The sequence below is a fragment of the Melitaea cinxia genome, chromosome 12, assembly GCF_905220565.1.
Source record: "Melitaea cinxia chromosome 12, ilMelCinx1.1, whole genome shotgun sequence".
NCBI classification, from domain to species: domain Eukaryota; kingdom Metazoa; phylum Arthropoda; class Insecta; order Lepidoptera; family Nymphalidae; genus Melitaea; species Melitaea cinxia.
This window is the reverse complement of record NC_059405.1, coordinates 602,816-619,000: the sequence shown is the minus strand read 5'-3', so window position 1 is coordinate 619,000 and position 16,185 is coordinate 602,816. Positions and strand designations below refer to the sequence as shown.

General features: G+C 34.2%; 2 protein-coding genes across 2 annotated transcripts; one reads left to right on the top strand and one right to left on the bottom strand.

Moving 5' to 3' along the window:
* The first annotated feature begins 2,242 nt into the window (after window positions 1-2,242).
* LOC123658530 lies at window positions 2,243-8,532 on the top strand. Its single transcript, XM_045593924.1, has 5 exons — window positions 2,243-2,328; window positions 2,612-2,647; window positions 5,474-5,616; window positions 7,146-7,283; window positions 7,988-8,532. Exons 2-5 carry the CDS (start codon window positions 2,645-2,647, stop codon window positions 8,163-8,165), a joined length of 462 nt encoding a protein of 153 aa, XP_045449880.1. The 5' UTR covers window positions 2,243-2,328; window positions 2,612-2,644; the 3' UTR covers window positions 8,166-8,532.
* Window positions 8,533-8,692: 160 nt separating this feature from the next.
* Window positions 8,693-10,150, bottom strand: LOC123658616. Its single transcript, XM_045593984.1, has 2 exons — window positions 10,075-10,150; window positions 8,693-9,818 (listed from the first exon to the last, which is right to left on the bottom strand). The coding sequence occupies exons 1-2, from the start codon at window positions 10,148-10,150 to the stop codon at window positions 9,106-9,108; spliced, it is 789 nt and encodes a 262-aa protein (XP_045449940.1). The 3' UTR covers window positions 8,693-9,105.
* Between the last annotated feature and the right edge of the window lie 6,035 nt (window positions 10,151-16,185).

The following is a 16,185-nucleotide window of genomic DNA, read 5'->3' as shown; positions in this document are numbered from 1 at the left end:
AGAGTAAGGTTATCAAAAAGCAAAACAGAAAATTAAAAACAAAGTAGATCCTACAATCTCATAATACAATAATATATACACCGTACCGTTTATCAAAAAGGACGATTGTAGGCTGTAAAATATCTCATCATCATCATCATCATTCCAGCCTATTGCAGTCCACTGCTGGACGCAGGCCTCCACAAGTTCGCGCCAATAATGCGTGAAATCATGTGTGTTGCCGATAGTCACCACGCTGGGCAGACGGGTTGGTGACCGCAACCGGGTTGGTAAAATATCTAAAAAGGGGGATCTATTTTGAGCTGAGGTAGGGCACAGCAAGAAATATCCTAACCAAAATCTTGAGCAGCTCGACTGGGGTAGTACCTCGACCTTACAGAAGATCACAGCTAAATAATATTGCTTGAGCAGTGTTGTTTTCCTTTTGGTGAGTAAGGTGACCAGAGCTCCTGGGGGGATTGGGGATTGGGTCGGCAACGCGCTTGCGATGCTTTTGGTGTTGCAAAAGACATAAGCTATTGTTGTGAGATAACAAAATCCAGTTGTTACAAATAACTTTATTCACACTTGATATCCTCCACCTCACACAACTTACTTCAACTTTACTATTACAACTTCTTTTCCGACTTCTATTCTGTACCGTTGATATCAGAAGACTGCCCTTTTTAATAAGCCAACAACTATTTATAACCAACGAACGGAAACAAATGCTTTTGACGATCCGTATTTAAGAAATAAAAAGACAATCTTCTCAAATAATTATTTTCTTACAATAAGTATGAAAAAATAAAATAAAATAATAAACAATTCATTAAAAAGTAAACACAGATCCATAGCACCGAAAATAGTCAAAATCACTACTTATTGTAAAGATATTTTTATAAAAAGCGTATAAAATATTTGAAATTATTACAAAATCATTACACTATGGTAATCGCTTACCGTCAGGTGAGCTATACGCTTGTTTCCCGATCTAGTTATATATAAATAAATAAATAAATCTATAGGCGGAATTTAAACAACAAACGTCAACTCGGATATATTTAGATTTGGATAGGCAAATGTCCGTATCTTACCTACTGTTGATTACGAATCAACATATTAACCTGTTACATGTAATTAGATGTGGATAGGCAAATCTTACCTACTGTTGATTACGAAACAACATATTAACCAGTTACATGTAAAATATAATACAACCACAGAAGAATTTTATCTAAGTTTGTGAAAAGACGAATGAACTAACAAACAGAAGTTACTCAGTTTTAAGAAATCACAATCCCATAATTCTTATTTTTTTTTTTTACGTATATACTCTTTTTACATTTGTAATTCCTCATTCACATGCGTAACTCTTAAACTAACTGATAAAAAATAAAACGCAGAAAAAAGTGTGAAATTCGTAAAATAAATTTTGCTTATCTATTTTGGAACCCATAAATAAATATTTGTAATATTTTGGAAACGATTTCCACAAAAAATTCAAACGATTTTGAAATATCTTTTTATATAATAAAACTAATATATACCTATTTAAATTTGTACTAATAAAGAAATTCACGAACCGGTTTCGTTAAGTTATCGTAATTACATGCAATCGAGTAGTTAGGAACGATTGAAAATTTTAAATTCTCTGTTAAAGCGTATTGTTATTTCAACAGTGTGGCGTCCTTTTAATTCTTCCTTATTGTTCTATAACATTATTCCGTTATATAACAAACTTGAATCAATTATATAACTTTCAAAACCTTAATCATTTGACAGAAGAAAATACAGAAGAATAAAATTTATTAACATTCGAAGGAATAAGACAGCACGCTTGCTTGACAACCAGCTTTTGAGGTAATGTTGATTTATTATTGACAATTTCTTTATATTATTTTATTATATTAAGGCGTATTTCTTATCTATTTATCTATTTTTTTTTTTTTGTAATTTGTTGTTTTGGTGTAGAATAAATAGGTATTTATTGTTATTACATTATTTTGTATAATTTTAAACCCGAGTACATAAAATGAGTAATAAACTCTCGAACTCGGTTCGTTAAACAAAATTTAGTTAAAACTACCCTCAATAGTTTAAAAAAGTATTTAAATAATAACAGTCATATTAAAATGACTCACAATTTAGTAAAGAAAAAGACAAAAGTATAAGTAACCTATTACGAAAGTTTTGTACATATCAAAAGATTAAATTGTGATAATTCTGAATAAGCACGTAGCAAAGATGTTTGGACACCCTTATCATTTGTTATCTTGATAGCGTCAGTGCGAGCCGCGCGCTCGGGTTGTCAACCATGTCCCCGTACACTTAGTTCTTATTTCTAAAGTAAGTTATTTTTTACAAAATAGTAATAATTATACATTTAAAAAGACGTAAAAATACATTTCTTATTGTATCATATATCTTTTTAATGTTGTAACATTTTTTTTAATAATAATATAGCGTGTGTCTAAACAGTGACGTGGATAAAACGCAATATTATAATTGAACTTTCATTTTCGTATACAATGAATAATTGTGTTTATATTTTAAATATTTAAATTAATATTATGTATATTTTTAGTTTAGCGGATTCAGAGTATTACTCAAAGAGACGTTTTTGTTTTAGGTCGTGTTAAATAAAGGTGTTTGCTTTAACATCATGGTGAGTCCATTTTTTTTTAATTTAAAAAATACATTATTTATACATGTCAGAAGCCATCGCAAACGCGTTGCCGCTTACCTTAACCCCGACCCACCCCAGGAGCTCTGGCCACCTTACCAGTCACCACAGATACACAAAATAACTTGAGAGTAATATTATTTAGCTGTGGTCTTCTGCAAGGTTGATTACTTCCCCATTCGGGGATATTTCCTGCTATGCTCTTCCTCAGCGTTATGTCACAGAACTATTGACTAATATGTTATTCGTGTTTTTAGCTCGATATTTTTTATAGTATGACTACAGCTCAAATATATCGTTGTCGAAATTGGATGGGGTAAAGCTTTAGATTAGGTAAAACCGAATTTCGGGACCGTGGGGGGATGGGGGGAGCGGGGAACGCTACCCCTGGTACCACTGTCACACCTCAGAACCCCATGGTTATGGAGATATCCATGGTTAAAGTTTTGAGGTTAGAAGAAGAATTTCGAAAGTTAGAGGAACGCTTGGCTCCGGCGCTGCGGGAAGTGCAGCCCTTCCGCCCTTGCGTGCGAAAGCGCGCGAACGAATGCGTAGAGGAGCGGCTGACCAGCCTCCTCTGCGGAACGGAGCATGAGTGATGAGTGTCCCTCCGCGCCTCCGCGGCACAAAAAAAAAAAACACTCTAGCTCCGGGTGCTCCGATTCGGTTTTGGGTATTTTTCGAATTTCTAAACCTATATTCTAGCACGCAATGTTACTAATTTTATTAGAATATTATGTCTGACGCGTTATTTTGTTTAAAAGTGTCGATTTGTCACACAATGCAAACAGTACGAGCTCAAAGGTATTATAATAGCTTTAAATTCTTCTTCTAACCTCAAAACTTTAACCATGGATATCTCCATAACCATGGGGTTTTGAGGTGTGACAGTGTTACCTTGTATAGATTCCCCTACACCCTCCACCCTCCACATCCAAAAACCCCATAATTCGGTTTTTCTAATTCGGTTTTACCTAATCTAGATCTTAGCCTTGGATGGTTAGTAAAACGTGTCGTTACCTATTTCACATAGAAACCGGCCTATGTAATAAAAAAAAATTGTAACGAATTTTATTTCTATGTTCTACAGATAACATATAATTTATTATTGCTTATTGCTATATTCATCTACATTGGTGTCAATTTTATTGTTATCCTCATTTACTGTAAAGTTGTTTCCTGTTATGCGCATGCCTCAGATAAGTCTTCTTATCTCAAATTCTTGAGATACTGGTCGTGGATCTATGATATCGTTTTATTATGAGAAATATGTGTATTTTTAGTGACAAATACAAAAAAAGTTGTATTTTTATCTACATATATGTATTAACCCATTTTATTTTCAATAAATAATTTTTTTAAACATACACACACGTACACACGGGCCTAATAAGACAAATGGGAACTAAAACAAAAGTCAACAAATATTAAACGCTTAATTTTTTTTAACCAATACATATAATAAAAATGTAACGGATCACTGTTTGTACATGGAAGATATATGAGAAAATATATCATTGGGGCCTTTATCAACGCAAATAGCACCCAATACAATGATTGTTAGAATTTTTGTCTGTTTATCTGTTTGTCTTTGCGTTTGTGCACGCTAATCTCAGAAATGGTTTATCCGATTTCGATTTAGTTTTCACTAATACACTGTGGTAGGCTTCACTTACCATTTAGTGTTTGTTTCATGTCAATCGCTTCATTAATAAAACAGTTATGCCAATTTAAAGAATCACGTTCAACATGTAGATAAATACCTAAAACGCAAAAAAAATCTTTACATATTTTTATTAAATCTTCGTGTAACTATTATTTTATTAGAGCCATTTAACTGGTTTCTGACGTGTAATGGTATCCAATAGATAAAAGTGAAGGATATTTCCTTTAAGGGCCAGTTTCATCAGTTGTGGAAAACGCTGTTTCACGGACTATCAAATTCGTCAATCAGATCAATTAGACAATTTAGGCTATTATTACAATTGGCTGTGAATCAAAAAATTGTAGTTTTTAAATCGAAGTGAGACATTACTATTAACTGGACTACTACTAACGGTTGTCATGAATGATTTTCATTACTATTTGTTATAAATAAATAGCAAAACTTAGACTTCTGCCTTCTGCTGATGTAAAACGAAAAGGCGTTATTTTAGAACATTGTTATTATAAATGAAATACTTAGGTACATTAAACCGAGGAATTTGCATTAAAATTACTTATAATATAACGCTTCAGCCTGTAATATCCCACTACTGGGCATAGGCCTCTTTCCCCATGTAGGAGAAGGATCAGAGCTTAATCCACCACGCTGCTCCAATGCGGGTTGGCGGATATATTCCTTACTATGAATAACGATCGCTATCAGGTGTACATGATAACAACCGGGACCGACGGCTTAACGTGCTCTCCGAGGCACGGTGGGGAGACCCACAGGGACTGCACAAACGCCCAGACCACGGCAAACAACTGTATGGCCAATACAAATATTTATCATGTTGTCAATCTTTGTTTTAACCTTTTTTTTAAACCTTTGTTTCAACCAATTATATCAAGTTGTGGTTAATACGCTTGCGCTCTCTTGAATTAAAAGCGGCTGTTGTAATTGTCTTAGAACCCCACAACCTTTTTTATCACGACGACTCACGACAGACATTTGTACTGGCTATACAGATGTTTGTTGTGGTCTGGGCGTTTGTGCTCGTGTATCGTGTGTTACCAAACCCCCGACATAGCAGAAAATCCTACGGGGGCTTGAGTGTGAAGCGTTTATTTGTTCTTAATGAGTATGCGTAATTCTCATTCCAGGACACTCCGATGATTATAATAGTGAGCGTGTTTGGCGCCGCGTGGCTGCTGTTGCTCGTAGTGAGCATCGTGCTGTGCGCGCAGGTCGCCAGTCTGCGGAGGAAGGTGCTCGACCTCAGCGCTAGCGGACGACTGCGAATACAGTACTTTTTTTTTTATATATCACTAGGTCGGCAAACAAGCGTACGGCTCACCTGATGGTAAGAGATTACCGTAGCTTATAGACGGCTACAACAACAAAAGCATCGCAAGCGCGTTGCCGACACAATCCACAATCCCGCCAGGAGCTCTGGTCACCTTACTCACCAACAGGAACACAATACTGCTTGAAAACAGTATTATTTTGCTGTGATCTTCTGTAAGGTCGAGGTACTTCCCCAGTCGGGCTGCTCCACATTTTGAGCAGGAAATTCCTGCTGTGTCCTACCTCAGTTAAAACGTATCACATTATTATTTATAGAAAGAGAGGGAGTTACGTTTCTTATATTACTGTAGGAGCTGAAGAAGTGTTACTTCAGTCGTGTGATCAAAAGATCATGATAATAAAAACGACTGTGCTTTATATACCACACGACTGAAGTAAAACTTTCTATCTTCACTAACTTATATCTGCCTCTTAACTTCCGTTCACCTCACCCGATCACACTTTTCGTAACGCTCTCGTCACGCATTCACCAGCTTACTCTCTAAGTCAAACGTGTTTAAAGAAGTTTTAGTTCATCAATTTTATGACAGTTTTACAGTTTACTATCATGTAAAACAGCGAAAAAGCAGTAATGTGTTTTGTTAATAAAGACATACTTTAATGCGAAAGAGAGTAGAAATTACATTCTTAACTTTGAATAAAAAAAAATAGCAAATAAGCTTACGTAAAAAGTTTTGTACTACCATTAATTACCATGAGCATCTTTCATAGCACCTCTCAAACGACGGACTTACAAGTATTTTATTTACTTTCGAGTCTAAATCCACATTCTTAGATATTTTTTTTCAAATTAAATCGAACCAATTTAAATGTTAATATATTTTAAGAGATACTCGTATTACTATAAAAAAAGAATAAATAACTAGCTGCCCGGACAGACTCCGTTCTGACAAAAGTTTATACTAAAAATTATTTTTTCTTCTTTTTTTTAAGTATCAAAACCTTCCGTGAGCCTTAAGGAACAAACAAAAAAAAAAAAAATTAGCCGAATTGGTCGAGCTATTCTCGAGTTAAGCGCTTAGCAATATTTATTTTTATTTACGCTTCAGTCTGTAATATCCCACTACTGGGCATAGGTCTCTTTCCCCATGTAGGAGAAGGATCAGAGCTTAATCCACCACGCTGCTCCAATGCGGGTTGGCGGATATATTCCCTACTATGAGTAACGATCGCTATCAGGTGTACATGATAACAACCGGGACCGACGGCTTAACGTGCTCTCCGAGGCACGGTGGGGAGACCCACAAGAACTGCACAAACACCCAGACCACGGCAAACACCTGTATGGCCAATACTAATGTTTGTCATGTGCGGGGACCGAACCCACAACCGCCAGCGCAACAGGTACAATCCATGGCTGTAACCGTTGCACCAACGCGGCGTTAATTTTTATTTATATAAGATTAAATAATTCAAGTCGGCAATACTCTTTTAAAAATATACATCACATTATTATAATCTTAACAGGAAGTTGAAGATGAGCCCGGAAGGTAATCACGCGTTCCAGAACCCTGGTCTGGTTCCGGACGAGGAGCTCTCTCGTCGCGGCTACTCCATGTACCAGGCGCCGGAGGACGACGTCGAGAGCGGCAGAGGAACGGAACGGTGCGTCAGCATATACCTACTAAAACTCCTGCAAAGCTTAAAATTTCAAAAACAAATCACAATCATATTTTACTTATGTAGGCTTTAAAGGCACTTCTGAATCATCTTTTTTTTTTTTAATACAATGATAGGCTTGCGTTTGACCACTATTTCACCTGATGATAAGTGAAAATGCGGTCTAAGATGGAGCACGCTTACCTAGAAGTAACCTATTCACTCGCGACTTTAATAATAATGTAATGTAAATAAATTCCAGTCTCCCTTTAAATAATTTTTTTAACATTATTAATTATTTAAAAGTGCTGCTTGAATAAATATATTTTTGATTTGATTTAAATGTTGTTAATGTGACGATTGATGATTCATTTCAGCTTGTGTCAACAACAGCATGAATTATTGTAACCTAAAATCCTAGGAAAGAGCATCTACGAAACAGAAGATATAGCTCATTTCGGTTTTTAGATTTGGTCCCTCCTGAAATTAATGCATTCTAATAATACTTTTCATACACTTTCATACATCTATTAAAACTTCTTGTGATTGTCAATTTCTTAATAAATTAATAAACTGTGTAAATTGCTTTGTAAATAAAATACGGATACGAGATAATAATAAATTATTCGTATCATCTTTTACTTTCAGATCAATCACAAGTTTCAAAGTAATTTCAAAAGAAAATACGTATTAATGAAATATTTCTTCAGGCAGACGTCAGGGCGCTTTGTAGATGAGCTAACGAAGGAACTGGATGCAAGGCAGCAACGGCAATCGAGCGCTCCCCCATTCTTGCTACAAGGCATCGAAGACAACAAGAGGAACAACATGCCCAACGGAAAAAACAAGGGACGACAGAGTGATACGAATCCTAACTTCATTTATTAAAATTGCAAAGCCGGATTTATTATCAGGACCTCAGGCAAGAGTGTTTAATTAGGGGATAGATCACGATGATGGTTGATGGATTTCCAATTCACTTCTTTACTATCCGCAAACTTACTGTTTAAATCTATCTTTTATGTTGTGAAAGAATTTTCATAAATTTCCCGACAGATAAAGCATGGCTGCTTTTAAATCCGGCAAAAAAGGTTAACTACATAAAAACTATTCTATATATTTTGGCAGTCTTAAGCTCAGAGGACGCATATTGTGCTTATTACTGCTAAAAGGTACTAATTTTTTTAAAATTAATTTTTAAGTGAAAATGCGGTATTTTTTTCTTTATGCTTTTGATAAAAATAATTTTGAAAAATTTATAAATATCGTTTATATTTATCTGTATTAAAAATAAATGTGTATAAAATTTTTTTTATTGTTCGTTTGCAATTATTATACCTACCCAGTTGTCTTTGTTCATACCAAAAGAAAAAGTATATACTTCCAAGGTAGATATTAGAAGAAAACAAAACTAATATTAACGAGTAAATTTTATCAAATTAAGAACAATAACAAAATATATAAATTCACATAATAATATAATAAACAAAGTCTTACTTAAAGCTAAAAATGGCTTTGATCAAGTAATAAATAACTTAACCTAATAAAAGTCTGTTGTCGGCCCTAGAGAATCCTTATTAATTCAACAGGACAATCAAAATATAGAAATATTTTTTGAATTTACAATCTCTTCCTTTTTGAAGAAGAATGAGATGCCATTCTCTACCAGATTCCATTCCTAAGCTATTCCACAATTTCTAAGCTAGCGTTGTTCTCTTCCCACCTTTTTAACTATAAAACTTTTAATCTTCAGACCCAGAAATAAATAATTCAACAATGGTTAACGACAATGGATATTTTAAAAATGTAAAGAAAAGGCATTCTTAAGTTAACGTCTAGAGTAAATATAATGTTTAATTTTTCTCACATACGGTCTAGAACGGAAGGAGCTTTGAGTTGATCTGCATCTGCCTGAAACACATCTAGAATTCAAACTATTTCCATTCAACGGTCTAACTTTATTCCTGTTCCTATTTCTAGAATATCTTTTTTCATCGTACTGCTTAGATTTAGTTTTAGCGGGAAATTCTTCTTCATGTGAATCATTGTTTTTATTAGCTTCGTGAGCGTCCAATATATCTTGTATACTCCTGTATGCTTCATCTGCTTCGGAATCTGTGTTTAAGCTATGTGCCTTGAGTTTTTTTGCAATTTGGTTTTTCTTTGTAGTCATTTTTTCCAAATGTTTCAAGTAGCTGTACGTTTCTGGATCCGTGGATTCGCTGATTGGCTTGATATCTGAAAAACTAATGAATTGTAATGCAGATGATGGTTTGGACTTTCCTGGATACAGGGATTTCGAGAATAATTTCGCATATCTATCCCCAAACTCAGGCGGATAGTATCCTGAGTCAAGAATGTTCTTCCCGCTCGTTAGGTATTTCTCTTTCTTCTCAGATGCTTCGATTTGGATTGGTACTTTACTGTTTATATTGAATCTGATTGTCGGTGGGAGTGTCGCCCCATATATATCTTTATCTGATGTTTTCCCATAAATCTGGTCAAACACTTTAAGATCGTCTGACCAGAATTGAGAAATCCCTGAAAATAAACAAAATAATTAATAAGGAAGTGAATAGATAGAAACTCTTAGCTTTTTCTGTAATATTCTTCAACGACCATTGTAATATTCTTTTTAATTTCTTACTACAAGCAAGGTATAGAAAGATACTTTTTGCCCCAAACTTTCTTACAGATACCATAGGAGGAAGATGTCTGTCAAAATGTGTAACGAAGACGCGATTACAGCTTGTAAGCGTATCAGCTCGATATTGACTGTTCCGATTTCTCCCATTACCCATCTCATCATCTAAAATATCAATTATTGCCTTTGTGTAGACAATAATTGATATTTTAGAATTTAGTACGGACATTTTAGGCAGATTTAGCCAAAACCTTTCAGTACAATTATTTTAGTAGTGTAGATACTAGAAATAAATGAAAAATTACAGTACATGAAAATAATTTAATTTTTAAACGATTTCAAAAAAGGAGGAGGTTCCAATTCGATCGGATATGTTTTTATTGTATGTTCGCGGATAACTTCGTCATTTATGAACCGATTTTAATGATTCTTGTCTTTGTTGGAAAAGAGATATCCCAAAAGTCGTACCATAATAAAGAAATCAGGATCTGATGATGGCATACCAGAGAAATCGAGGAGAACTTTCGAAAATCCTAGTGGCGACTAGTGCGTTTGTTATTATTTTTTTTTTCATTTACTTACTTTGTATTACTTGTCGATGTAATTGAAGTGGATATTTTTCGTTTGCTTGCCAACACAATATCTACTACTTCTGGAGTTTTGTATTTTTTTAATTTTGCCCCACCTTTAGAAAACGTCGCGCCCAAACGGTACGCCTATGGCTTGAGAAATATATTAATTTATTAAAGATCATTTATTTCTTAAAAGAACACGATACACTTAGATGAAAAATTACATTTATTAAAAGTAAACAAAAATATATATGTTGGGTGCTTTGTAATACAAAAATAATTCATGTGAGACAATCGAAAGACATTGGTGAGACAAGAAACAGTAAGGAGGGTAGGATAAAAATGTCTGTACAGAAAGTTAGCAAAAAGAGGTGCATTTAATGACTTTAATAGTGTTTTTTGCCGTCTGGTAACGAGTAGAATAGCACCACCCCCTTTCTTCCCGTGAGAGTCGTAAAAGGCGATCAGGGGATAAACCTGGCTCAAAATCATCAGGGTCCTGAAGAAGAAAAACTCCATTTGAAACCCGGAATGGGGTCTCCGTCAAGCATTCGTCGCATAGCTTTAAAATGCGAAAGACTCCTGCAGCTGAACTGGCTCCACACGTATCGACTCGTCGTTCCTGTGGGCCTTGCAAGTGAGGTCGAAAGGGTGGCGCAGAGTTTAGGCAACTCTGCGTTTTCCTGTAGTGTCCTAGGCAACACAGTGTCTGTCTGACACTGTCTAAATCGTCTACAATAGACGGACTAAGGCCAATGATGAATAGTGTTTGCTCGCAAACGAAAAAAAAAACAACTTTAACTACATCGACAAGTAATACTACGTAGGTAGACGCAAAATTTGTCATAGATTACTCAAAAACTCGTTATCAGATTTCGATCAAATTTACATGGAACTAAAAGACACGCTATCAGTTTTCGAACAGAACAAAAATTATCAAAATCGATCCACATAGTAAAAAGTTATGCAACTAGGTCGACGAAAAAATAGTCAAGTAAATACGCATTATTAGATATAATTTGAAAAGTACTTGTTAGATCTCAATTTAATTTAAATGGGACCATGTGTCACACATCAACCTTTCGATTAAAAAAAATCATCGAAATCAGTCCACCCAGTCAAAAAAATACAATCGAATTGAGAAACTCCTCCTTTTCTGAAAGTCGGTTAAATAGAAATACTTTCAATATTTTACGAGTAGAAATTGAAACTGTATTTGAAACGCACTCACTCTCTCATATTTACATTACATACAAACGTTAAGCGAACTGGATGTATAACTTTCGATCTTTACTGTTTTATTACCGAACGATTATTACCCGAGTAATTATAATATTGTAGGACTAATTTATACGCTTACTGGTAACGGTCCGTCGGCGGTTTGTTAGTGGCAGAATTATTTTTCAAATAAGAAACTTGACCGAGTATTTACTTTTTTTTCTTTAAGAATTTAAAAGGGCAACACACGTGATTTCACGCCATTTTTGGCGCGAACTTGTGGAGGCCCATGTCCAGCAGTGGACTGCAATAGGCTGAAGTGATGATGATGAATTTAAAAGAGTTTGAACAATGGATTCTTATTTTAGCTTTGTATTACATTATATATAATATAATTATGACAAAGCTCATAGTAGACTTGGGATTAAAAACGTAAAAATGGTACCTAATATAAAATGCGTGTAAACAAATTAGCGTCTAAAATACGATTTCAAAATTTCAACAAATATTATTTTTTTAATACAATTTAAAGTAAGGTAAGTTGATCCTTCAAAACATTAATAAACTAGCTCAGGCAGGCTTCGTTCTGTCAAAAATAAATAGTAAAAAAAAAATTAACCGAATTGGTCGAGCCGTTCTCGAGTTATGCCCTTAGCAACATTCATTTTTATTTATATAGATAAGTAATCAATAATGGTTATGATTTAATGATTTCGCCTCCATCAATAAGTATCTCTAAATTAAATTATAGCACGAGCCAAATTACATATAATTTTATTGAAATATTATATAAAACGAATTTATTTAAACATATAAATTACTATTGTTTTGAATAATGACAAAGATTCTTTATAAATGACTGCCAAATAATACAAAATTACGTAACATCATTATACATACTATCTCTTGCAACGTAACTCTTACCGTGACTCTTAAAAATCTTTGAAAAGGGTGTTCAATATGCATTATCATACATGACTTTCGTGCAATAGACGCTCATTTGTATGTCATAACCTTTACGTAATGAAGAAAACTATAATATTTTTTAAAGTTAAGCGAATAACTGAACGACACTCAACGGCTCTCAATAGTTTGAGAAACTAGTGTGTCACAGCTCCAGAAACATTCACAACACAAACATAAATACTCATACAATGATACTCGTAAATCTAAATGATATATACAATTTATTGTCACGAGTGGCGATCAAAATTAGCTAGTTATAGCAATAGCAAATTGCTATACCGCCATACAACTGACATTGTCAAGTCGTACCTACCTATTAAAATATTGTTAACAAAAACACTACGAAAATTATTTTAGCTAGTTTTGATAACTTTATCCAATGGATGCATTTATTAATTTGAAATAACCTTGGTATTCCTTGTACTTTTTCATAGAAAGTAATATTTCGATTTTCCTATATCTTTTTTTATAAAAATAAAGGATTGGTTTTGAGGCGAAATTCTTATTATTGAATTGTGGAAAGAGCATTTATCAATCTTCATCGGTATTATCGTTATTGTGAACAGATCTAGACAAGCAGATCATTAACATCACGGAAATTTCAATTATTGTTAGAAGTTTTTCAGAAATGTTGATGAACTGAAACTGGGGTAGGGCATAGCAGGAAATTTCCTGCTCAAAAAATGTAGCAACCCGACTGGGGAAGTACCTCGACCTTACAGAAGATCACAGCTAAAAAATATTGCTTTAAAGCAATGGTTTTCCTGTTGGTGACCAAGGTGACCAGAGCTCCTGAGGGCGATTTGAGAAAGGGTCGGCAACGCGCTAGCGATGCTTCTGGTGTTGCAGACGTCTATAAGCTACGTTCATCGTTTACCATCAGGTGAGCGGTACGCTTGTTTGCCGACTTAGTTATAAAAAAAAATATTAAAATAAAGTTATTCCCAATAAATTTTGCCGATAAATATTGTTATACAAAACACATGTTTTGCATTCAATTACAAAAATACTGTTATCGACAGATAAGCTGCGTGGGCGTAAGTTTCAGTTACATATGAATTAATGGCATGCGAGACACAAAGGCCATCTGCAGTATTTGCTTGACGCAATTAACCAAATCAAACCAAAATAACTTTATTCAACTAGGCTTTAAAAGCACTTTTGAATCGTCATTTAAGAAATCAAAATTAAATTTATTTTAATTAATTATAATTAAAAATGAATCTATCACTGATTCGGAAAGTAGATTCTGAAGAGAAAAATCGTAAAGAATTTTGTGCAGTTACTCTCTTTAAAAACGGTTTTATTATTAAATTAGTTAACGTTTACTAAAAACTATAAAAGTGTACAATACAGGAAAAGTTCAATTTTGTTCAGATTATTTAAATTAATTGATTAGTAGCAGGGATGTTCTTGCCGATTATTCTCTGCAGAATCTACATTCCGAATCGGCGATAGCTTCACTTTTAAATACAGTGATCACTTTTGACATTTTAATTTGGAAAATGACGATTCGAAAGTGTTTTTGAAGCCTATTTGAATAAAGTTATTTTGATTTGGTTTGATTTGTTAGGTTTAGAACTACCGGAAACTATCGGATATCCGAAAAAATATGAATATTAGTTTATACTGTTTTTGGTTGCCCAAAACCGTATTATTTATCTGTGATCTTCTGTAAGGTCGAGGTACTACCCCAGTCGGGCTGTTCCATATTTTGAGCAGGAAATTTCCTGCTGTGCCCTACCTCAAGTAAAAAGGCTTGGAAGAAGGGTTCTTGAGTGGCGACCACGTCTCGGCAAAAAAGCACAGGCCGCCCTCCAACCAGGTGGACTGACGAACCAAAGAAAACAGCGGTAGGCCGCTTGATTCAGAGGGCACTGGAACGGAGTGGCGATCATTAGGGGAAGCCTCCGTCCAGCAGTGGACTTTTAAAAGGGTGATTGATGAATGGATGGATAGATTAGTAGTAAGATACTAACCTAAACAGAGAAAATTGCTTTCATAAATGAAAAATTATAATAATAATAATATTTTCGAATGATTTAAAAAGAAAATATCTAAGATTATTTTTTTAATAACAGTTAAGAACTATTAATAAGAATCTTACCAGGTGCTGTTTTTCCATCACCTCTCGTCAAAGTTACCAATACGAAGAAGAATAAAATTGTTCCCTTGATCATCTGGAAAAAAAAACAATATCTAAAACTTGCTTATTTAAAATTTCGTCAAATCATACTTGATATAAAAATTCCAAATTCAAATTTTTAAAAAGTTATAAAAAAATTAAATATAATGTATAGCTTTAAATCAATTGTCCATCACACACGATGAAAAAAACAGATCGAATTTCTACTGTATTTTAAATTTCTGTAATTGGATACCTATAGTGTGTTTTCCTAAAAAACTTTGTTAAATAATGACTCTTGAAAAGACCTACTTTTCATTCACTACGTAAACTTCTCAACTACCGAATTTTATTTACAAAATTCATATTTCTCATTTTTGTGTATCAATACAGTATTTTTTGTAAGGCTTGTAAAAAAAAGCTGTTTAAACTTTAATTGTTAATACTAAAAAGTAAACAATATTTAGTACCAAAAAGAAAAATGTTACTGTCGAACCATAACTACTCTGAAGCCAAGATCCATGAATATAAAGAATATACCAATATTACATAAACAACAAAGAAACTAAAAAAAAAAATTTCATTAACTTCCTTCTTTAAGTTTCCTCAAAAAAATTCTCTCATAATCAAACGCCAGATACAATCAAAAGATAAAGAACCCGTTAAAATTAATGATCCAAAAATCATAACGATCCAAATTTTAATAATTATAATTACCTTCAATTATTGTGCACTTCAATCACTTCACTAGCCGTGGACATTCGTGTAACGACGTTACAGCTCGCCAGCGACACAGCGACGGAGCACGCGAGAGTACAAACCAAGCTATATACTCTCGGCGGGGATAACGAACTTGCGACCGATATCTGCGGGCTTGCTATGACAATTTTCACTGTTTGTTCGAAATAATTTACATAATTATGTGTTTACATAAGTATGGAGAACAAAAAACTGCTTTACTTGTCGTGTTTATTTTTACATTTTTACTATCCCATAGTAGCTTTCTGGGGGGGGGGGGGGGGGTAGGACTGTAGGGGTAGGTAGGAGTAAGTTTAGTAAGACATAGTTTTGAAAAATACTATAAAATATACACGAAAATAGTGTGTTTTAGACCACACGGCTGAAGTAAAACTTATTTAACGATAGACCTGCACAATAGACCTGTCCTGTGTTCTAGACGTAACTGGCTATGAGAGAAAGAGAGAAAGAAAATGTGCGCTCGCACCTCTCTCTTGCTTCGTTCGCCTCGCTCTATCACTCTTTTGATAACGCTCTCGTCACACATTCAACAGCTTACTTCCCAAGTCAAGCGTGCGTAGTTTTACTTCAAAAAAATTAAACATAGTTCCCGTACCCATCAAAATCATTAAAGCTATATTGCTT